Source organism: Strongylocentrotus purpuratus, unplaced genomic scaffold (genome assembly GCF_000002235.5).
Source record: "Strongylocentrotus purpuratus isolate Spur 01 unplaced genomic scaffold, Spur_5.0 spur5_scaffold_5, whole genome shotgun sequence".
NCBI classification, from domain to species: domain Eukaryota; kingdom Metazoa; phylum Echinodermata; class Echinoidea; order Camarodonta; family Strongylocentrotidae; genus Strongylocentrotus; species Strongylocentrotus purpuratus.
In genome coordinates this window covers 17,168,754-17,193,266 of record NW_022145611.1, presented here as the reverse complement: position 1 = coordinate 17,193,266, position 24,513 = coordinate 17,168,754, and the positions used below count along the sequence as shown (strand labels likewise).

Genomic DNA, 24,513 nt, shown 5'->3' with positions numbered 1-24,513 from the left:
TATTCCATATTTGTAACATACCAAAATATATCTATGTACTAATAAAGGAATGATATATATATATATTCTTGGTTTTTTTACTTGATATTTTCTTCATGTATGTATCTGGACTCCAATGAATCTACACTTGCTTATATTGAGCGAAATCATTGTGTAAAATATATTATCACATGAAATATTATCATTCAAAGCTCTTTCAGTCATGTCTCTGTGGGTGAAAGGGAGTTTAATTTGCACATGTATTTTTACTTGTCCTTATTGGAAATTAAATTTGTGCAATTAACTCAAATTTGAATATTTAACTCGTATATATATATATATATATATATAGTGTATCTCAAAAATGTTAACATTTTGAAAATTTCTCCCAAAATCATTTAAAATTCATTACAGGAAATGTTCATACATGTTGATAAGGTCCCCTTTATCAAATCATCACACAAAAATCTGGTAATGTTTCACACTTGAGTGAGCAAAAGCCACTGAACTGGAACGAAACTTTGGTAAAGAGTGGAATATTCAAATAAACTGCAGCCTTGGCTTGTTAATACCTAGACCAGTTTTTCCATTCACAATCTTGCAACATATCGACAAGATGTATGATACACGCATTTGAAAAAAAGGCATCTGCATGCGCAATTTGAAATCATGCTGCAGTGGTTTCTAGTTGCCAATTAATGCAATTTTACTGGTCTATTTTTTATTTTTCTTTACTACTGAGAGAGTGATATGGTTTGTATCAAATATAATAAAGTATTATTGCTTATCAGAATATTGATGTTTGTGTTTTGTGTATGCATAAAGTTTGTGTATTACCTCCATTACCTCCATTGACATTCACCTCGAAGTCAATGGTGATTAAAGTGGAGAAAAAGATGATACCAGACTAAAAGTTTATTGTGAAAGAAGTTATAGTAATACTGGGTTCGAACAATTAGGCAAGTAAATTCTTCCCAGTACGTCTAGGAAAGTTCTTTCAGCTGTGAATGGCAATTTCACTATCACAAGTTCAAGACAATGCATTCACTCGGTCATTCACTATGATCGCTGTATCAGTTGTATTTAATTTATTCACAAATGTCGGCTATCTATCCCCAACCATGAGATTTAGTAGAAATTCTTACGTCTGCTAAATGCAAGAAAGTGGAACTTATTAAAGAATATACCTGGTAACAAAAAGTGTTTCAGTATCGATAAACAGTCATATCCAAAATTGTAAACTTCAGAAAATCTAGGTTGAACATGAATAAACAAATGGATCAAAACAGGATTTACTTATCTAGCAAAAGGAAAACACACTTCTGAAAAGACTTGATCAAACATGGTTATAATTTCTGCAAAACGGAATCGCTACATTGTGGTCGTAGCAGACGCCATTGTATCACCTGACTACAATGATCATGTGACCGTATGGTACCCGTTCGCCAGCCACACGCAGTACGTACAGTAGCTCCACCGCAAGCCCGCGCCACGGCCACGGTCCCGCTCGGCATCAGAAAGGCCTAGAGTCTAGTAGTAGACTCTACAAAGAGTAGGTCTAATCATATCAAGTAGAATGGCTGATGAAAAGAAGAAGAAAGGCTCATCTCGTCGTGGTAACAAAAGCAACACTTATGATGATGGTGCAGGTAGGCATTACCATTACTTTTATATTAGCAAAATATATGTTTTAAAAAAAAAATGAATCGACCCTCTACTCTAGCTAGGGTCTACTAGATTCTAGTCACACTTCCTAGACTCTAGCTGCATGTAGCATTACTACCCTGGCTGTGTTTTTAATTATTCTCGACATTTCAAACACCACTTTCCAAAACTCAACTGATTTCACTAAGAATCGGTACTTTAGTGACAATTGACGATACCTAAGTAGCAGTAAAATACTATTTTTTCTTTTAAATGATGTTAAAAAGAATTAATAATGTAAAAATTCAAATTGTAAGTCAAGTGTCAAATTTGCCAATCAGCCACATCGGTTATATTGTGTGAAGTGTATGCAATAGTGTGTGGTGTGTGTGTATTTGTGTATTATACCTGCCTCTCGGCAAGTATGCAGTGCTCGAGGTCAATAAGATCAGCTATGCGTGAAATCTTCATGACTCTGCGCGTCAGCGCGCGGGCGAAGGTATAGTACTATAGTATAGTGTACGTTTCAAAATAGCCGGCCTGCCTGCAGGCGATATACGTACACAAACCTTGCGAGGAGCTAGCTGAGGCAGTCGAGGCAGTCGGCCAGTATCCTACGTAGTCTAGCAATTACTACCTTTTTTCTTTTAAAATAACACACAATAAAATGGAGATGTGTTGATGCCGAAAGCTCTGGGTGTAATAATCCTGCGCAGTTATGAAGAAACTCCTATCTATTCGGTACTCTCTAAGTGAGGGTGAAAATGCAATAAGAAATTAAGGCCTATTTTGATGCGTTTCTGCTAAATAAAGCCTGATACGTGTTTTCTCCAAACTTGTGATTTACACATCCAAATAACTTTCTCCAGGGTGGTGTTTCACAAAGACTAAGATCAACTTTAAGTTGGACTTTACTATGGCAGACCTCTTATGCCACTGTTTGCACTCACCATATACTGGCATTGGTCTCTCAATGGAGGTTCAAATCATGGTCACAAATTTACGCTTTTTGATAATTCATTATTGAAGGAAGAAATATCTAAAATCATAATGGTGAGAGAAAACATGTGACATGAACAGCCTGTCATAGTTAAGTCCAACTTTAAGTCCATCTTAGTCTTTGTGAAACACCCTACTGGTCTTTCATAAATAGGCAAACAAAAGCGTTTCATATATATCTTGAATGCAAATTATTCTTTTTCACTTCCATTCTGTTTAATATTCGTCCACAGATCAAGTAATGTTAGACAAAGACCTTCAATGCTACCAGTAATTAAAATCACATTAAATAAATCTAGGTTTATTTTGTATGTTTGCTAGGTAGGCATTTTTAAAAAAAGTGATGCCCCTCCCCCCCCCCCCCCTACCCCCAATAAAAAAAAAAGGAGATTTTTTCAATTTACATTATCAGTCACACTATTGTTTCAGGCAATCTATTAAAGCTCAGAATATACATGTAGATGGTCCTATAAAAGAACAAAGAAAATGCAAACTCAAATCAGGAGAATTTGAATGTAGAAAAGGATTCAATGTCCTTGCCACTCATTCCCCTTTGTCTAACCGAGGGATAACCATCTAAATTATACCTCTAGATGCAAGCCCATCAGGTCTTCAGTGCCCGCTACAAGGTAGTGCTCGGGTCATCAAGGATCACTGCGCTGATTGGCACAATCATATCGATAAGTGGAATGGAATGAACGATGCAGGCTTCAACATCATCAACAAGATCATCAATCTCAGACTTCAAGCAAAGTAAGTATGACGAAAGTAAGGAATTATAAGATGTGTCAAATAGTGACTTGTAAGGAACATTAATTAGCTGATTGTAATGATTTCACTGAAGTAAAAAAACATGTGCACAGAAAACCCATCCATCATCCTTTTCAAGTAAGTTATATTTTGAGTTTTGCATGTCCATGATATGTACCCTTAGAACAGGACTCTACAGTAATTTTTTTTGGAAGGGGGTTTGGATTGAAATTGTTAGTCTGTATGCATGATCCCTGTGTAAAAACTTTCAAATTTGGGGGTCCAGACTTAGATATTGGGTGCCAAGGTGTACCTGGTGCCTCTTATATCGAAACCTGCTAATTATGTAATACTTTTTTGCAAATTTCCAGAATATAAGTTTTAAATGATTTATTTTTCCTTACACCAAAATATTCATGGAAGCCCAAATTCTATAGCTGTTCCCAATCTGTATGGTACAATTGTGCTTTTTGCCTACATGCTTAGTGTAAGAATCTGTGCAAATAGTCTACTTGTTGATTAATATACAATTATAAAATGATGCTTTATAACATGATTTGACTAATAATTGGTCATAAGCATTTACTAATGAACGTTCATTAGTAAAATTAGGTCTTAGGCATGATAAATGCCTGGTCACTTGTACGCTCTCAACAAATCATTTGATTAAGATCCACTTATTATCTTATAACATTTAATATCTTCTTCTGTAATCTAGGAGTGACGGACAGAGGAAGGTTGAGGTGCGGTCTGTGGCCACCACTGAGGCAGAGTTTATGAGTGATGAGCATGATGGGATGCCTGAAGGTCTTGAAGCCTTATGTGAACAACTGACCACCATACAAACATCTATGGTAAAAATGTTACTGATGTGTGCATAAGAGAGTACCCAGTAGTGGGATTATTTAGTTGGTACCTTCTCTAATAAAGGGATAAGGCAGTAAAACATTCCACACAATAAGACATAATGAGCTGCAACATGATTTGGGGCATATTTCATTTCATTTTTTTTTTTTTTTTAATAGAAAAACGCCACTTTTTGGCCAAAATGGCAAGGGATTAGTTCAGCATTTTGGCGGAAAAGATATAAAAATATTTGAATAGGCTAGTTTCCTCACAATGTACGTCCATCATGGGCGTAAATCCTTACGTAATACCTATTGTTCAGGGGGGATGAATGAATAGATCACCCCCCCCCCCCTGAACAATAGGTATCAATTGCAGATTTATGCCCATGACGTCCATATATGCCATGAGATGGACCCTGACCCCCGTTTGGCTTCTAAAGGGGCAGAGAGACAAATTTCATAACAATTTGAAAAAACCCACTTTTTGGTCAGTTGGTGTTGGCAGCTCTGCATTGCAATTCATTATTTGTAATAATTAGTTTCATAACCTTATGTAGCAGCATAACTGTATTGAAGGAGTATTGACTGGTTAACTTTAATTACTACAAACTTGATCATTACAAAGTCATTACAATTCTGTGAATATTTAGAAATTTATTTAGAATATTACATCTTTTGTTTTTCTCCTCATTCCATTGTCACTTTAGCTACTTGTATGTTTCTATATTTGATTGTTGGGTCAGTTAGTTTAATCCTGGAGCCCTTCTTCACATATCTAAATAAGATTCCTTTTATGTTGAATTTCAGGCTACTCTGATGAAAAAAATGGCTGCCATCACAAAGCATTTCCAAGGTGTGGAAAAGTTGGAGCAGAAAAGAAGGAATCCCAATATGTATGCCAGTCCAATGTTTACAAGTTGGTCAGTGGACAAATTTGGTAAGTATTAATTTGTGTGATGAATGAACACCAAGAAGTCAACTTTTATGTTGAATTTCAGGCTACTCTGATGAAAAAAATGGCTGCCATCACAAAGCATTTCCAAGGTGTGGAAAAGTTGGAGCAGAAAAGAAGGAATCCCAATATGTATGCCAGTCCAATGTTTACAAGTTGGTCAGTGGACAAATTTGGTAAGTATTAATTTGTGTGATGAATGAACACCAAGAAGTCAAGTTTCTCATATTGCATAGTAGAAGTTTTACATTGTATTTTATTTAACAAAATCCTTTTGGGTTATAAATGTGTTTATATTGTAATAACTCATTGGAAATATATTCATACATTTATAACAACACGTTTATTATTTATGTTTATGTTCCCCGACCTCTCTCTCTCTCTCCTTCTCTCTCTCTCCCTCTCCTTCTCTCTCTCTGTCTCTGTCTTTGTATTTCTCTCATTCTCCATCTCACCATCTATCTTTGTAACTCTTTGTTACACTCACTGTTTTACTCTGCCCCATCCAATGCGTTTTGTTTCTCTCTCATCTCTCTTTTGTTATCTCTCTCTGTCTTTGTATTTATCTCATTCTCCATCCCACCATCTATCTTTGTAACTCTTTGTTACACTCAATGGCGCTCTGATCAGTTTTTCTGTAATAGCGCTCAATAAGAATCAATTATTATTATGTCTCTTCCTTCTTGTCTTGTCCAGTTCAAGCCTCACAGCATCTTCAAGACATGTACCAGCAGGAACTGGAGGTCAAGAAGGTCATCGTGGAGGATGTAGCTCACCATGACGACCGAGACATCATGATGATGTATGCCTCCACCTGGCTTCATCAGCCGTACATTGAAGATGATGCAGTGGTTACGTTAGAGAGTATGCTTACAGAGACAGGGTTTAGGTGACATCAGAGGGAAGAGCAGGTGTAGCGTCAACTAAAAAGGATTACAGTCGGAGGCGCTGTAGACAAGAGTTAGACAACACGAGATGAAAAAGGCTGTTCTACGTGTAGGAGCAGGAGTGAGAAGTCAAGAAGGTTAACGTTGAGGATATAGCTCACCATGAAGACTGTGACATGATGATGCCTCCACCTGGCTTCATCAGCCATACATGGAAGATGATGCAGTGGTTACGTTGGAGAGTATGCTTACAGAGACGGGGTTTAGGTGACATCAGAGGGAAAAGCGGTTGTAGCGTGACTAAAAAGGGTTACAGTTTGGAGGTGCCAATGGTGCTATAGACGAGAGTTGGACAACAGATGATGAAAAAGGCAGTTGTACATGTAGGAGCTCAAGCTAGAAGTCAAGAAGATGATCACCAAGGATCACTATGATAATCATGACATCATAATGATGTACGCCTCTACCTGGCTTCATCAGCTGTACATTGAAGATGATGCTCACAGAGACAGGGTTGATGTGACAGCATACAAGAAAGGCGGTTATTTAGGAATATGAATAGTGAGGACCAGAGAGGAGAGGCATCATGGAATGATTTGGTGATATCAAAGAGCATGCTTAGAGAGACTTACATGATAGCAGAAGGAAAAGGAAGTTATATACAGGATGATTATGATTGAGCTGCGAGGGCTATAGAGGAGAGGTAGTGCTGAAAAGTGTGAATATATTAGTGAGCTTGCTTACAGAGCTCACTGTTTGGTGCTATTTCAAGGAGAAGATGCGGTAGCAATACCAAATTACTCATTTCTTTTTGGATGTCCGCACGGCTGTTTATATCATATAGGCCTTTTCAGTCATTCGCAAGCCTGTGCAAATCAAGAAATGGCTTTTCAGATCTTTGTTTGTGAAGAGAATCCAACAAAATTAACACTATAGCAACATCTGAAGTTGAGAAGTAGTTCGCACGAAAGCCTAAAGGAAGTTCCAGGGACAAGCAATTTAGTGATTGAACATGGATTGATCATGGCATTGATGTTTCCAAAGTTCAGAACTCGTTGGGTTCCATAAACACCCAATTTTTTCTGTATGTTTGGCAGAGATAGATTGGAAAATGTACGGTATATCTAAATAAAGGAAATAAAATCTTTTATTCAGACTATTGGTTTTGCTTATGATCTCAATTTCTTTTTTACTCTGAATATTCTCATAACACATACAATTTGTCTTTCAGTTCAAGTCACTCTCCCTTTTCAAATACACTTTGTTACTTTACCAAATCTTACCAGCATATTTCTCAATTCCTAGAGGTAAAGTTGATATTCTATTTACATATACAGTTAACAACTAAATTATTCATACCCTTGCCAAGTTTTGTAATTTTTTAAGTATGTGAAAATTGATGTGTCATGATTTATGTTTCTTGAAACTGTGATGCATTACAGCTTACATTTAAAATAATTCAACCAAGGCCCTAATTCAACCAGTCCACCTTTCATTCTAGAGTTACGAAAACACACACAAAACATCAAAATTTGACCAGGGGTATAAATAATTTAGTTGTTAACTGGATGTGGATTTTCCTTATGCTGGTGAGAACCGATGTGCAGATTTAAACAGTCAACACATACACTCAGAACACACAAGATGATACTGCAATGTTTTTCATACATATTTAATGGAATATTCACATGACACATGTATATACAGGTGCAACGTCATGAATACGTCAACAAAGATTTCACTTTTTCTGTACATTAACCTAACTTGTTTTTAGGTACAGTAAGTTGTTTGATCGTTTTAGCTGGGAAATGTCTGGAGTAGTGTGAAATTCAATTACTTGCACGAATTTTATTTGATTAGCCTTACATTTGATCTGGATGTTTTCACTCTTCAAATTATGGTGAATACCTCATCTTAAGTTGCTTTACAGATTTTCTTGTCAATAGGAGAATTCAATGATCAAATAATGTATACAAATTCACTTTCAAAAATTGTAATAATGAAAAGGATGATTGCAATGCATGGAATATTAGAAGATAGAAAATTTAATTTCTTTTTTTTACAAATTAAAGAATTCATAATGTAATTTTTTGTAGGTATACCTAATTATATTGTTTTACTCCTCTTTAAGCACACATAAATATTACAAATTATAGCTTTAAGAAAAAATGCATATGAAAACCAAATAATTTTCTTTGTTACATGTCAAAAATGTTCTTGCCCAGGGAGTTACATGATTTATTTGACAAATAGAGGCTCATAATTTACTTCAGATATAACTGGCATTTTACTTTTCCCTTGTTCAATTAGAAGTTCAAACTGAAGAAAAAAGAAAGAAAAAGATTCTAGTCCATTTGATGTAGAATGTAGCACTATGTACAGAATTTAGAAAAGTTAATTCAATAACTGGATGCCTAAAGCAACATACATGTACTTGTTTCATACATAATAATCAGAAGTAATGTCCATTCATGTAAATACATGACAAACATGGTCTACTGGTAATTTGGGTAATATTAAATAAATGGATAAGATTTCGACCCCTAGCTTTGTGCTGTTTGCTTAATAATATAGTGTTCATTCTCATAATCTCATTACTAACAGATTTGTAAACGACTAACATATTCTATTTCTGTCCTATATACCATTTCTTACCTTGAATTCAATTCAATTCGTACAACTTTGGTTCAAATTAAAATTTCATGAGAAGACATAGAACCACATATAATTTCAACCAATATTACATTATATAATTCACCCTTTTTTATTCATTCCATTCATATGCATACATGTCTATGGTATGCATCGGGAGTCAAATTTTGATAAATTCACACTAGTGCAATTCCAAGAAGGATGAAAACATTAATTAAAGAACAGAATGAGTTGAATCTCCCCAAAACTACATGTTTAGTCACTTTAATGCAACAAATATCCCCATTACATGGAGTACAGTACAACCTTTCAATGACTTCATTGGCTCATGCTTTGAAGATTCAAATTAGATATCATTAATGAAGCATGTAAAATTCAATTACAAACATTAAGTTGATCATTGTTGTGCAAAATGCAATTTATTCTATTTCTAGCTTGATACTAACAGCTGTTATCTGTTATCGAAGTCTATCTCTGTGATTTATTAATGTATTCAAAATTATGGATGTTTCAAATGAATGGAATACAATACTTGAAATTCAGTTTGCATACATTACTTGTTGCTACCCTGGGCAAGCTTTAAGGTTTGCATAAAACCGTGTTTCCCTTGTTTTAAGGAAAAAATTGGGGGGCCTTTATCGATGAAACCTTCGCAGTTTCGAGAGACATCATGATTCAATTTTTAAGGATATTTATAATTTCATTTTTTCACCAAACTCCATTCTCATGCCTGATAAAATTGGAATATGTTGGTAAACCTGCACATTGTCTACTAGAGCTCTCAGACTATATCTCTGTAACAGATTAACACAGAGAAAAATACATGGGAGACTATACCAAGCATTCAATATCTAGCTATGGTGGTGGTGATGGAAAAATAATTTTCACCTCAAAAGGATATTATAGCTGTATATCAAACTACTAAACTCTACATATGTGCATCTCACTATCATATACAGTCAACAACGTTGGAAATGGTGTTGCAAAACATTCCAGACTAGACATGCAATGTACAGAGCATACATTCATACTCAAACCTAATAATGGTAGCTGAATACACATATCAAATTCATGCACGTATAAAGCAGACCAAACAAATTCTAAAAAAACAAACTATATTGCCATATTCAAAAATATACACAAGCATATATGTTACATATTTACAATTGAAGACAGCTGTCGAATTCTGGAGAATGGGCAGACAATTTATAGATGCCTACAGGATTCCTTTACAAGTTATCTTAATACTTGAATCAAAGGTTTTGACTGCTATTAACATTTCCAGGTACTCAATTTATACACTTAATTAATATTCACACTATTCTACTTCAAACAAAGGTACACTCTAGGTGCAGACATGTCATTTGTCACAGTATTGTTACAAAAATACTTTCCTTATTTGAGAGTTCCATGATATATATTCAGCTGAAATACTAGATATCATAGACCTGTATTCTCAAACATTCTGAAAGTTGAATACGCAAATAAACAGAGAAACTAAGAGAGAATGATTGAATAGAGAGTGAAAAATGAAAGAAAGGCAAGTTGCTGACAGACTACAGTGTGGTTGGTTGCAGCAGTACAGACAGACTGCATGATGCACAATACTGGCAAGTTGGGCATTATGGCAATTCATATATACACACAGCACACTCCTCCCCACGGAGGACCATGGTTCTGAAGCGATCAATCCGTTGACTGATTAATCAAACCCATCTCAACGGCCATATCCAGGGACATTCCGGCCGGTAACTGGACGCAGCTGCCATCGTCCAGGATGTACTGGGGACTGGGTTCCTCAACAGTTTCAATGGCACCCCCCTCCATAGACAGCAGAGCTTGGACAGTCTCTATGGTCATGCCGTCGGGTGTCTGGATCTGCATGGCGGTGCCATCCGGCTTCTGGAGGAGGAAGGTACCGTCTTCCAGCTGCATGATGGTGGTGCCCTCGGGCAAGACGGTGGTCTGTTCTACCAGGTCTTCAGAGGGCGTTTCTCCCCCCGTCTCCATGAGGGAGGTACCAGTCTCGCTGGATGATGCCCCTGCTTTCGCTGGGTCAGCCTGAGTAAGAACAACAATGGAGATATCTGTTATACCACTGGTATATACTTTAGTGCTAGAATATATTTACACAATAAATCATGAGTAACAGGCAGTATCCTAACACAATGCATCAAAGGATGACCTACATTTTTTTTTTACAAATATGAAATCATAATTATATGCCAATTTATACAGAATACACCGACCTATTACTTCACACATCTAAAATAGATAGACTATTCAGAAAAGGGGAAAGATACAAGACAACAATTTATGCAAATGAAGTGATTTGCATATCAAAGTCTTACCACATCAGAAGAGACAGCCTGGGAAGTTGTTGCCATGGTATCAAGACCACCTGTCATGAGCTGTGGGTCTGATGACATGCTAGATGATGGTGTGGTATTGGTGGTGGAGGTTGTGCTGGAGTTGCTCACCTGTTTTGATGATGATGATGCCGGCTGGGTGATGGTAGGTTTCTGAATAAAGTTAAATGAATAATTGTGTAAAACAGTACTGGCAGAGAAATAGCGAATCAGAGTGATCTTTAGCATGAATTTCATCAATCTCACAAGACTGTGTGGAAACCTGATGCATGAAAAGATGACCCTAATCTGAATTGCCCAAGTACCATCAACAGTGGTACTATTTAGGTAGATAAAGAGAAATAAACCACATCTGATATCAAAATTAGATACAAGCAACCGGATGTGCATTGTGTACAAATAAACTGCAAGTGGTGATAGATTGTTAGATACACATAATCCTTGAAAACAAAAATGACTCTTGCAATTCCATAAGCTGATGTTCAATCTAAAGCACATAGGTACAAGAGAAAGGAAGAAAGAGAGAAACACAGAATATGTCATCTATAAGGGACCTGAAGTACACGTATAGTACTTTACCAGCACAGTAATGCTATCCAAAGCTTCTAACTGGTTGGATTTACACATTTACTTTATTTGGACTCCAGGGATCTCCAAAATAGTGGAGGGATCAACTGAGAAGAAGATTGATTCAATGAGAAAAGCCATTTACCGTTTTGATGGGTTTGAGGGGTGGCAATGTTGTCGTAGCACTGGTCGTCTTGGCCGTAGGGCTGGATTCAAAGGCTGCAGAGTTGGATTCCAAACCCTTGGATGCCTTGGATGATATAGGTCCCAGAGGAGGGATGGGTCGCTTTGCAGCAGGTTTTACCGTGGTGGTGCTGGTGAGGGGTACATCAGCGATGGATGCTATGTTCCCGATGGTGTGGACTCTCTTAGCGGCGGCGGAGGTGGAGGAGGTGGCGGTGGGTGTCGTGAGCCTGGTCGATGCAGACCTAGAGGGGGAAAGGATGCTGATGGTTCCAGGGGTCTTTTTGCTCGGGGGCTGTTTAAATGAACCAAAAATTTTACCAGTGAATATTTAGATGCATATCATATCAATTTTAGATGTATAAATTCACATTTCTATATTATCATTTAATAATTAACCACAATTCTGTGAGATCCTACAAGCAATACTAAAACAGGTCCTGTGAACAAAATCTATACAATTTACATTTGTCAACATAGATTTGATTAGATAACTCTAATATTAACAGCCCTTTTTAAAGCCCCACTGTCCTACTTGTAGCTACTTGCTCCCTCTATATAGAAAACAATGCCTATTCAATGACATTGGTCCCCCATGATCCTTTTTTTCTTATGTTAATTGAGAGCTGAGTTGATGAGATAGCCACCTGTTATTGACCACGCTGTGTGGTCTAATCCTCCCAGCCATACTAGTACAGCCGGCCTTTAATAGTATAATTAGTGAGTAAACATCTGCTCTAATCAAAACTATGACCCCTCAAAGTTTACCTCACTCCTTGCTGGACTTCCCATTCTGCGCTTCCTCTGTAGTGCTTCTCCTACACTCTCTGCAACTCTGGGTTGTTTTTGTTCTTTATCTTTGATCAAGACTGCTTCTTGCTTCCGGCTCAGAAGCCTTACAGTCTTTGGCAGTGCATCTTCTGAAGGATTCTTGAAGCGGTACCGTCCAGTCTCCACACCAAGTACCTTAGCCATGGTGTCATCCTCAATCAGAAGCTCTTGTGTTTCACTCCCTGTGGGGGGGGGGTAGATTAAATAAGATTGAATTAAAGACAAAGTTGAGTTCTGGTCATGCGATTACATTGTGAAAGAAACGTTGTGGAATCAATCAGAAAAGGTTGATCATCTAGCATATAAGTATTGGTGTGTACTGCAAGGTTCTGGAATCATCAAAATTATAAGAAATTTGGCCCAGTCTTGGTAAAGTTGCAAGCACTGTACACTTTTATGATTTTATGATGCTACATGCCGTATTTAGAAAATTAAGGCATTTGAAGAGACATGCTTTTTCAGGGAACAGTTTATCTGATGTTCTTCCACACTTGCATAATACGATAATAACGCTCACAAATTATTTTTCACCTCTTCCCAGAACTCAACCTTTTCTTTAAACAAGAATACATTAAATATATTGTCAAAGACACTGGCATACATGGACGAATCAAATTGCTAATAATCTTGCACTTTTTTAATATAAAAAGCACATGTTCACTGTACTTGTTTACAAAAAATTACTGATACCAAACTTTGGGAAAACCTATATATATCTACAAGTCACAGTGTATTAAACAGATATCACATGTCTTTAGTGAAGACCTGTCATGAGCTCAGGTTTATGTTACCTTAATCTCCATCCCAAAGACTTCAATGTATAATGGCAAGTGCAAAATCATTTATGAGTTAATAACAAGTACCTACATGTAAATGTATTTAAATGGAATGAACTAGTAATAGAGCTTTGCATGGGCCTCTATTTGCCTATCAAGCATGCTTATAATTTATTGAAATGTCCAAGGGGGTGTTCCACAAAGATCCTATTCCTAAGTCTAACTTAACTCTAAGACAGACTTTAAAATTATGAAGAACCATTTGTAGCCTTAAAATAAAATATATTCAAAAGAGAAAAATATTTTAAACTTTGTATAAATTCCACATCAAGAACATGAAATCTCCTTAATAATAGAAAATATGAATGATTTGAATCAACATCTTATGCCTTTTAAAATAATGTTAACAAAATATTTTCATAGATGCTAACGGCTTTCCTTAAAGGGATCGTTTAACAATGTTAAATCTGAGATACATGGCCCTACGTGTTATCAGTGTCTGTGATATGGTGTAATATTGAAGCCCTAAAAAAATTGCGCTTCAAAATGATCAAGAAGTGCCCCAATAAAGTAAAAATCTTTGAGTGACCGGTTTTACCATACTCGTTTTCCCCAGTAGACTGTAGTGTTATGAAAACCGTCAGGCGAACGGTTTTCAAAATTTGTAATTCCAATCATAAATATCTGGATAATCAGACAGGCGATCGGCTTGTAAAAGTCATGGGGTTCCTGACTGACCTAAAGGTTTATAATTATCATTGCATCATGAGCTAAATCCAGAATTTTGTTTCAGAATCTGAGACAAAGTTACCGGATCCCTTTAATTGTTAAGTCCAACGTACAGATAAGTTCAACTTAGGATCTTTGTGAAACACCCCCTAGGCTGAAAAAATTGTCTAAAGTTAATTTATCAACCTTTCCAGGAATGATCCTTTGCAGCAGCACCTGAGATGCGCTCCAGGCATGATGTAGCCATCTTTCTGGCTTCTGTATGCATTTCTTTGAGAGATTTGAGGATAGTAGGGAAGATAGCATCTTTGGTGGTGGTCTGCTGAGCTCTGGCCACAGTGTACTCCCAGGGTTTGATGACCTTACACAGCATAGGTAGCGTGACCTTGATCAGATCTTCATCAAGGGGAGACTTGGGGTCAAAGAACTGTGGCAAAAAATGTATAGATATTCACAGTATTATAATTTACTTGAATGGTTAAGGCATATCAAAAGATATGTGATTTTCTCAATCTATGATTCGGATAGAAAAGATAATGCTCTTGATCAGATCATCATTAAATGCAACAGACGTTGAAAGATGTTCTAAATAGATTAATCAAATATCTGGGATTTTTAAATCTATGAATCGGATGGTTACAGTACAATGTAGTTAAAGGTGATGGGATGCTTTCCTAAATGCTTCTGGTGAAAAAGTATATGCCTTTTAAAAAACTGAACAACTATCAATACAAAAGCTTGTTCAATCCCTCAAACACAAAGGAAAAAACATGACCATATTCTTCAATAGATCCTTAGAATTATGCTTTTTTTCTTCTTCAAGTAATGTCATAAACACAAAAATTCAGAAAGAAGTCCAACCTTAAAAGTTGATGTATCTTCCTTTTCAACATCTTTGCTGTTTGATGATACTGTTGGCGAGTCTTCACTCTGATCAATGACCTTACGACCTGAGCCAGGGGGTCTTCCTCTCCCTCTCCCTCTACCTCTGGGTTTATATGGTCCAGTCCTAGGGGTGTAGTGGTAGGTGATGATAGCTGGTTTGGGCCGCACTGGTGATGTTTGCTCATCTTCTTTGGATGTCTGTTCTGAGGAGCAGGGCTTTTCATCTTCAGCTTCAGCTTTAGGAGATTGGTCTCCATTAGATTTCTCATCTGCCTCGCTTGGTGTCTTCTCCTCTTGTTTGCTAAAGAACAAAAAAAAAATGAAGTACTAGATGAACAGTTTGGTTTTAACAATGATTTTAACTCAATTTCTACCTTTTCTTCTGCCATGAGAAGCATACATGTATGAAACCTGAAGGACTACAAGATCAAAAATTTGTACCATACCATGTAAATGTCTTAAAATGTTAGGCCTTTTTAGTTTTTACATAAAGATTACATTGTAGGAAGTGGAAATTATGATAATTATACAGATGTTATTTTAAATACACCTTTAATTAAAAGAATTGCTTCTTTTTCTTTCTTCTTTTTTGGCATGGAACTTTCACTTCACAATCAAGGAAACACAAATAATTTAAAATGAAAGAACAAAGAAACCTACTCTTTCTCATCACTTTGTCTCTCGTCAAACTGTTGGTCTTCATCTTCTGTCTTTGCAAACACGGAATCTGGATCTCCATGAGTTGGGTTTTCTCTGTAGTGCCTGGCAAGGCCACCTTTACCAATATACCTCTTTTCACAGTTCTGACATTTATACTTTCTCTTCAGATTATACATGCTGAGAGCAGATGATCCAGTTTCAGTCTCATCATAGTCTGAGTACTCTCCATCAGAGGAACCTGGTTGATCTCCCAACTCTTCATTGGACATGGTCTTGTATTCTTTGATTCGGTACAACGGAGGCCTGGATACTCGTCCTGATCGAGTCTTGCAGTTGGCAGGTCTCTTCTGTCTCAAAAGATGCAAGTCCCGGGAGGATGGCACTGCAGGGGCCATTCCCTTGACTGCTGCTTTACCTCCACCTCGCCCAAATTTCTTCTTCACGCCAAGGACTATGGCTGGCTTAGGACTCGGAGAGGCTCTGACCAATGCTGAAGAGGGTGATGAAGTTGTTCTTGTGATCGCGGTTGTTGGATTGCCATTGTTAGAAAGTCTGTTGGACAAGACAGTACCAGGTGGGAAAGTTCTGACAGGTGTTTGCAGCTTGTTGGTCACATTTGTCACTACTTTCATGAGTGGAATCGTGCTTCCCTGTGTCTGGCTGGGGGTCAAGATCGCTGCAGAAACAGGAGCTGGAGCTGGAGCCGGAGCTGGGAGAGGGGCTGGAGCTGGAGTGGATGACTGGGTGGTCACGGTAGCGGGAGCATCTGGGACACGGACAATGGTGATGGGTTGACCAGGATTCTTCGCTAACAGGGCCTGCACTTCTGGGGTATTCACGATATTGGATATGAGTGTTTGGCTGAGAGCCCCTGTCCCGGGTGGTGTTCGGACGGTGATTGTTACTGGCGAAGGGGTTGAAGAGGCTACTCTCAGAGTTGGAACGCTTGTAATTGGAGCTGTTTGTTGCTGGGAGATGGCTTGTACGAGGCCAGGTGTATTCAGAAGAGATGTTCCGAGGCTAGCAATATTACTTGAACCTGTCAATAAACTATTCCCATTAACAAGTAGTGATGTGTTCTGAACTGATCTTGCTAAATTCAAAGATATAGGACTCGCTGCAGGTGCAGCGGTCAATGCAATGCAAGTGGGAGTGGTTCCAACTGATGATGCTGAAGCCATTTCTAGGATGTTTAATCCATCTTTATTTCTCGTGTTATCTGTAAGAGAGCATTCGCTGCCTGAATCAATCATGGTTGCAATGGATCCAAGTAAAGAACTTGCTGCAATATCCGACAGCACATTATTTGATGAAGAAGACATGGCGGAATCACCTGAAAGAGCTAGAGCAGAGGAGCCTGTATCAATTTTTGAAGATTCAGAATCAATTTGACTTGTCAGACAATCAGCTTGTGATGCAATTGAATCATCAATTAACCCATTGTTACTTGAAGTTGATGTGCTGTCAGCAATCAACATTTGATCTTGATCTACAACTTCGGGAAAACTGTGTGCTTCTCCATCTCCTTGTCCATGCTGTTCAGCTTCTGGAATGACAGTTCCAGAATCTTGTTTATCATCATGATCATTTAACACGCCGCTACCCGGGGCTTCGGTGTTTGCGTCGGCTGTCTCTCCTGCTGCGGCAGAGAAGTTCATGTCATCTTCCTGTCCGGATTCGTCCATTTTTGAAAGAGCCTCGGACAATAAATCCAGCGATTTTCCTTCCTTTGTTCCTGTAGTATTCTCCCCGTTGAAGCCTTGTTGTTTTAAATCATCTTGGGTCTCAGAATCGGGATCAGAAGGAGTAGAATCTACTTTTTCAACACCCTCCGCGTCCGCCATATCAAAGCTGCTCTCAACAAAAGTAAACCCTGAAAATGTACTGGGGACCTCGCGCAGTCGTTTTTTGTCTAATTATGATGTCCACGCACTGAGTACATTACCTTTGCATGAGAACTATATAAAACGCCCGGATAGAGTCTAACCCCTTTATTGGAGGTCACCTGATTGTTGCACATTGATGTTCATAATAAAGTCTACTGTGCCTTTTACAAGTTTTAGGTTCCCGAGTCCATATTCTAGAGGATTTGCACATAAAACATTCACCATGTCTTCAGAGCAATTCGAAAGGATTGAAGATGACTACCGAACTCTCTGTGACACAGTCAAGTACAAACTTGAAGCAAGAATTCCAAATTCATCTGGTGGTAAGAATAAGAACTAATGACACTGACACTGCACAGTGACATGACAGTGCAGTGTCATTTTCATTTTCATTCATGATAACAATTAAGTTTTAATCATTAACCTATAGAATTCTACATGTTTTGTTGATCAATTAATATGTCATACTCATGAGTTAGAAGTTAAATTGTTAGATTTCTTTCGTATTCAATGATCCTTCTTTATAATGTATTATGGCATGACTTTTTTCCACTTAACTAAACTGACTAGACCTATACACGTTTATTTCCACATCATATGGAAAAGTGGTGTTTTTTGGGCGAGTCTTGAACTCATGCTCGCGCGCATGTATTTGAACTAATGGGCACAGGCTTCAAAAAACGTTCTTTTGTCAAAGATAGTGGTGTAACTTTGCAATGCTGCAAAAAACAAGGCTGGTGCGAACGTTTTTCTATTGCCTATATTTTTTCTTGTATTTTCCAGAATATGAGAAAATAATTTTAAGTATTCGCGTCGGAAAAGGCCTCGAAAGAAAGATTTTCAAGTGAATTTTGATACCAACCCTTTCATAGCAATGCACGTACTTGCACAATTCAAAGCAGGAAACATAATCGATAACCCGTGTTTGAGACTGTATCCCAGCAACGGATTACCCTACACATACAGCGCGTTCACTTTCCAGTGCGGAATTTATCCCTCTCTGTCCTATATCAAAATCAAGCTGATTGGTCTTGAAAATTTGTCGGAAACCTTTGACAAGTAAGAAGATTAATCTTTTCCATCCAATCACATTTGGCGACTCTCCGAGCTCATTAGCATAGAGAGTCATGGTGCGCGCACTCGACTTTACATGGCTCAGATGGCTGTGTATGCAGTTGGCGCGTAGGGTCATGAATTATTCATGAGACGTACACGTGTGGCTGTGCGCTGAGCAAAAAAAGACACGCGCAGATCTACTTTAGTGGAATTTCGGCCTGAAACTTTTCCATATGGTAAAATCCTTGATGGAATGGGTAATCTGTCATGGCAGGGAAGTCATAATCAGAAGTATGTTCCCTGATTTTCAGACCCACATCAATTTCAAGATAAATTTTATCTCTAAATAGTTTTAAAATTTGTTATTTGATTTGGAATGCTTACATTTTGTGATTTTAATATTTGTTGAAGCCTTAAGCATTGGACGCAACTTTTATAGCATGGCAATTTTACTAAGAATAATATAAAGGTGTTTTTTTTTAAACTATCAAATGAAAATATCCGGGGTACCCATCTCAAAAACAAAACTGATTCACCGTTCTTGAAATGAAATACCCACAAATATATTTTGTAATCTACACTTTTTTTAGTATTTTGCATCTCTTCTTATCCCCTGCTACTATTTCCAATCGTTTTTATTTCCTAATTCATTTAAATAATAGCAGTTTTTACCTAAATTTACTTTTTTTATAATTGAGGTGGAATTGCGACTCAGGCTGAGTCGTGGCTCCTCTTCTTGCCGATAAAATCAATTTCATGAGATGTCTAGCTAGTAAGCTCTTCAGGAAACGGTTTAGGGAGATTAGAGATATTTCTATAGTTGATGAATAAAGTTATGACTGTCATGTTGTTTCACCTGAGGGTTTGTCTATATATAAAAGAATAAGCTTACAAAAGGACAAAAGAAACAATGCAATAACAAGGCAGCTGGTTTTTCCCATATTTCCTCTCTGAGGTCAGGAGCCCATTAACTTTGCATGTGCATTAAAAAAAGTGGACAGTTAATTTTAATTTTGAAAGAAAAAAGTCAAACAGGGTAATTTAAGGAAAAAAAAATGAATCTGCTTATCACATTTTCATTTTGGGCCAAGGTAAGTAATCCCTAGGAAGTCAAGGAAATTGGGATAATGACTTAAAAATCAGCTACCCAAAATCTTGACATAGGTCTGACAAGAATTCTCCTAAATAGGAAAGAGTCTCCCATATTGCACCTCTACTGACTGATGGTAGTGATGTGGACAATTGTACTGAAACTCGAAAGAACGATTTATGACTATGTCAAGAGATTTTTCAATTTTGAATGAACTAATTTAATAAAAGCAGGGTTCCCATGGTCATGGAAAAATAAGATCTTCTGGAAAGTCATTGAAATTGATCTTGGGTGTTGGCGGCCGTGTTTATGTGCCTGTGTGGCTATGGGCCATGACAGCCTTCTAGTTTGAACTGACAAAGGGTGTGTGGATGGTGAAAACCATACCTTACATGTACTTACATGTATCTGGTCATGGAAAAATGCAAAAACGGGTCATGTAAATGGTCATTTACATTTAATTGCTTTTCAAACACAAAAATACAGAAATATTGGGATTTTAACAAGTACTTGTCAGCAGATCTACCTGTATTTCATATCGATTAAAGGTGGCTATCTCATCAACTCAGCTGTCAATTAACATAAGAAAAAGAGGATCATAGGGAACCAATGGTCATCAATTAGGCATTGTTTTCTATATAGAGGGAGCAAGTAGCTACAAGTAGGACAGTATGGCTTTAAGTAATTTAAAATGACTGCACATCTGCACTTCTTATCCTTTAATCAGAATCATCAGGCAAAATGGGTGTATAAAATACAGATTTTTGAGAGACCTATTTTAGAGCACAAAAGACATGTTTTATCTTGATGAAGAAAAGTGTAACCAAGAATGGTGTAGTTTTGTTAATTTCATGTCTAGTCACTTTTTTTTTTTTATCTAAAAGCAGTTAATGAGTGGAAATTGTTTTGTTTTGTTAAAACTAAAATTTAAATACTGTGTAGCAATTTGTATTGCAATTGCACTTGGAAAAGTACCAACAAATTATCTATTTTAAATTATTTATTTTAAATACTAACATTTTTTTTTTTTTTTTTTTGGGGGGGGGGGGGGAGGGGAAGGAAATTGTTAATGAAGTGATTTAACTAATTTTCACATATTCAGGGTGACATAATTTTCTTTGTAATAAGTTTTTCTCTTTTTGTTTTTTATTCGTTCTAACTCATTTAGTAATATTTCTCTTTTACTTTTTGTATTTTTTCTTTGCAGAGGAAAGGAAAAAGCTAGTGCGTGAAGTTCTTAGAGAAACAGAGGATCTCCTTGTGATGGTATGAAAGTGAAATTTATAAGATTACAAGATTTATAAATATTACTATAATTGAGAAAATTCAATTGGGATTGGCATTTTGACAGAAATATAATGTCAGACAGACAGAATGGTATGTATTAATAGACTTGTGCATACTTCTCGGAAGATGCTTGTCTGACATAGCAACAACCATCAAAGTTAATCCCATCCATGTATATACATATATAGCTGGTGAATGAAATAGTTGGAGGTGGGTTCCTGTAAGAAACATGCAGGAATTGAAATACATAGTAAACTCCTCTATTGAATAGGTCTGTTTACTCATTCTGTGCATACTTTTTGAACAAAGGTTTCTCTTGATGACTGACTAGCTTGTCAGAGGATTGCCCTAATTAGCAACAACTATTAAATGTACATGCAAAGTGAATTTTATTCATAGACATGCTATTATGCAGACCAGGTGAATCAAATAGTTGTATCAAAGGGGTTTTGGAAAGAAGTATGCATCCATCAAAATAAATTTGTAAACAGGTCTATTCTACACAAATGGCTATGAATGCAAATTTATAAGACAAAGCTGCTGATACCAAGAGCTGGTCATGTTGTAACCCTGGCATCTCAAACAGGTGGCATTCCAAGAAGTTCTCTGCAGTAGTTCTAAGTTGAGGTTTTATTCACTAACAAGTTATGCATGCCAAAGGTTTAATACTCAAGAAAAGAATTGCTCAACTGTTTGAAATAGGTGAACCAGATATCTTGTTAGGTTATGAGGGACAATTTGAATGCATAATGATCTTAGTAGTCTTGGTGAGAAAATCTTTCCATTTGGTGTCTCACCAGTTGTGCCACTCTGAAATTATCATTCCTTCAAAATGGCAACCCTCATTTGAAGGATGTCAAGCAGAGTAAAGCGAAACTTTCAAGACAGTTTTCTCTTTACTATTAGACTAGGTAACCGAATAGAATGAATTTCAGGAAATGAAAGAAGTTTGAGAACAGGCTCACATTTTTACACCATTTGAATCATCTTTTAGACTGCTTTCTTGCTAGTGTATTTGTTGTTGCTCCATAGCTTTAGATTGTTGAATGCTTCAGTATGACAAAAAATAGCTACTGGTACAGTATCTGCAGGGTCTTGCAGACAGGAACTTTTCTAGGGTTATGGTCTAGTAAAAATGCTTATTTCCTATTTTATCATTGTCACCAGAACAGTTTTTCAGTTTACAATAGCTATTTTTGAGCTTTCCAGAGGTAATGTGCTTACCCTTGCAATGCCTCTTGTGCCCTGCTATGCTCTTCTTTTCACAGGTTAACATTATCTTGGCAATCAATGAAGTACATGTAGTGTGGATGATGTGGTTTAGATGAGCTAGTGTGCGCTTGTTAAAATGACGCCTGGCTAGAATCCTTCCCAGGGAGTGGAGAATGTGCATACATTGTGTGCGGGTATGCCTGAATCAGATGACAGGGGTAATATATCTGTAAGTGCGTAGACACATCGTTGATGTATTAAGTGCTATATAAAAGCCACTTATTATTATTATTATTATTATTACATGTAAACTGAATTTGTATTTGTTATGACAGGTTACAGGTCTTGAGAATGAAGCCTCACCAGCCCCAGGAAGCTTTAGAACTCAACTCATGGGTAAAGTGAGGTCATACAGGAGAGAGGTAGAAAGACTACAAAAAGATGCAGTAAGTCTGAAAACAATGAATAAGATTCATTTAGAGGAAGAAAGGCCTAACGTCTTTCTTTATTAAAAGAGCTTAAAGGAAACCTCACCCCAAAGGATAAGTGTAGGTATTCTGAAAAATGAGATGAATTCCTGCCCTTTGATGTATAATATTCCTTACAAAAATGTACAAGAGATATATAAATGAAGATTTTCCTGGCGTGATGTGATGCCTTTTAGCATGACATGGGCGCAGCCATTTTCTTAAAAATGTGACGTACCAGTTGAAGTTGTACATGTATCATGCACCAAGCTTTAGTTGGAAAGAATTGTTAAATCAATAACGAAACCTTTACTTTTCAATGAGGAAAAATCATAACTGAGAAGATAGAAATTATATTTAGTGAAAAATAAATAACAGGGGAACAATTGTAACTAAATTCATTCATAAATAATACACTATGGCAGTTGACAAATCTATTTAAATTATGAGAAAACTTTACCCTAGAAGAGCACCAACTTATTTATGCAATTTGCGTTCTTGCAATTGTAGTACAAAGGATAATAGCATGTGAATGAAATGCTTCATCACCACACACGTCTGGAAAGGAAGCATCCATAAATTTGAATAAATTAACTTGCTAAACGACTTCGCATAGTACGTCACGTAGTCATGAAAATGACGATGCCCATGTCTTGCTGAGAAACTGTACATTATTCTTGCTTGATACCTTAGATTAATGGGCAATAATATAATAAATCTCTCAGAATAAGTACAGTTATTTCTTGGTGTTCGGTTTCCTTTAATATTTGTTTTGGATATATTGTATTTATATTGATTTCCTGTAGATGCAATCATTCAGTTGCTTTAAAAATTCAAATATTAATTCATTCTTTGTAATAATTTGTTTAATTTAGTTGGGTTATCATTCCTACCGTGTAGGTAATTAAAACCTGAGAATTTTTTATCACATAAAAAATACAAGTTTGTAGATATTGATATATCCTAAAGGACATTATTTTTTTCTGCAGGTCTGAAAAAGACTTTTTGATATTTCCAGGTTGTTCATTTCCATGTCGAGAAACATACCCATTGTCTCTTTTGTCTTATCATTCCTGGTTCCTTTTTTGTCATCATGAAACGTAAAGCACTTTAAATTGTTAAATATTGTTTGTGTCACATAAACTATTGACAAGTTGTAATGAGCACTTTGTTTGTCCCTTTCTTTCCACCCCTTTTATAGGTTGTATATCATGTCATTTGTGAATGAGTGACTTTATTTCTACAGCATACAGCACAATTGATAAATAAAATAGGTGTTACATGTACGAATCATAACAAATAAAAGACGCAAATTGTACTGATCTAGGCTAATGCAGCACACAAAGTGGAGCTCGATGGTCCAATCCTAGCTCAGTTAGCTAAGGGGGCTGAACTGATCGCAAATATCTATGTGATTGTTTGCACTCATTTCCTGTTTAAAGCACTCAAATTTAAGATTACTTTAGTGGAATAAACTACTTCCAAAATAATATTGAAAATTTCTAGGGATTGAATTCTATAACACATGAAATTAGTAGCCATTTAGAGTCCTGGTGTGCACTTTTGAAAACTAATCAGCGTGTGTTGCCAAATTCTCCCTAGTGCTGAGTTGGTACTTTATGAATGTGTAATCTGTCTTTTCCTCTCTTATCACAGCATCGATTCGGCGGACAGACAAGTGGCAGAGATGAACTTCTATCAGGCGGGATGTACAGTGCCAAGTCAGATTTTGAGGTAAGTTACCATTTCTGTTTAGGACTTTTACATAAAGGCAAAGAAAAGATGTATTCATGGAATATTGTTG

General features: G+C 36.8%; 3 protein-coding genes across 3 annotated transcripts in view; 2 read left to right on the top strand and 1 right to left on the bottom strand.

Annotated features, from left to right (window-relative positions):
• The first annotated feature begins 1,490 nt into the window (after positions 1-1,490).
• LOC577352 (cyclin-dependent kinase 2-interacting protein) lies at positions 1,491-8,605 on the top strand. Its single transcript, XM_011678249.2, has 5 exons — positions 1,491-1,628; positions 3,216-3,375; positions 4,091-4,226; positions 5,028-5,157; positions 5,869-8,605. Exons 1-5 carry the CDS (start codon positions 1,556-1,558, stop codon positions 6,063-6,065), a joined length of 696 nt encoding a protein of 231 aa, XP_011676551.2. The 5' UTR covers positions 1,491-1,555; the 3' UTR covers positions 6,066-8,605.
• Positions 7,711-17,577, bottom strand: LOC577292 (flocculation protein FLO11). The gene is made up of 7 exons (XM_777529.4): positions 15,712-17,577; positions 15,028-15,352; positions 14,353-14,593; positions 12,599-12,843; positions 11,793-12,125; positions 11,063-11,233; positions 7,711-10,772 (listed from the first exon to the last, which is right to left on the bottom strand). The coding sequence occupies exons 1-7, from the start codon at positions 17,553-17,555 to the stop codon at positions 10,398-10,400; spliced, it is 3,534 nt and encodes a 1,177-aa protein (XP_782622.2). The 5' UTR covers positions 17,556-17,577; the 3' UTR covers positions 7,711-10,397.
• Positions 17,578-17,620: 43 nt separating this feature from the next.
• LOC587367 (vesicle transport through interaction with t-SNAREs homolog 1B) overlaps positions 17,621-24,513 on the top strand; it is a 36,748-nt gene continuing 29,855 nt past the window's right edge. The window contains exons 1-4 of the mRNA XM_030998309.1: positions 17,621-17,920; positions 20,951-21,009; positions 22,578-22,688; positions 24,366-24,443. Of these exons, the coding sequence (XP_030854169.1) occupies positions 17,734-17,920; positions 20,951-21,009; positions 22,578-22,688; positions 24,366-24,443 (435 nt within the window). The 5' untranslated portion in view covers positions 17,621-17,733. The remainder of the gene's footprint in view (positions 17,921-20,950; positions 21,010-22,577; positions 22,689-24,365; positions 24,444-24,513) is intronic.

Coding starts and splice junctions, on each gene's coding strand:
- LOC577292 (XM_777529.4), bottom strand. CDS start 17,555: ATGGCGGACGCGGAGGGTGTTGAAAAAGTAGATTCTACTCCTTCTGAT. Junction 15,353..15,711: donor AGACAAAGTGATGAGAAAGA/GTAGGTTTCTTT, acceptor TTTGTTCTTTAG/CAAACAAGAGGAGAAGACAC. Junction 12,126..12,598: donor GAAGTCCAGCAAGGAGTGAG/GTAAACTTTGAG, acceptor TCATTTAAACAG/CCCCCGAGCAAAAAGACCCC.
- LOC577352 (XM_011678249.2), top strand. CDS start 1,556: ATGGCTGATGAAAAGAAGAAGAAAGGCTCATCTCGTCGTGGTAACAAA. Junction 3,376..4,090: donor AATCTCAGACTTCAAGCAAA/GTAAGTATGACG, acceptor TCTGTAATCTAG/GAGTGACGGACAGAGGAAGG. Junction 5,158..5,868: donor TTGGTCAGTGGACAAATTTG/GTAAGTATTAAT, acceptor TGTCTTGTCCAG/TTCAAGCCTCACAGCATCTT.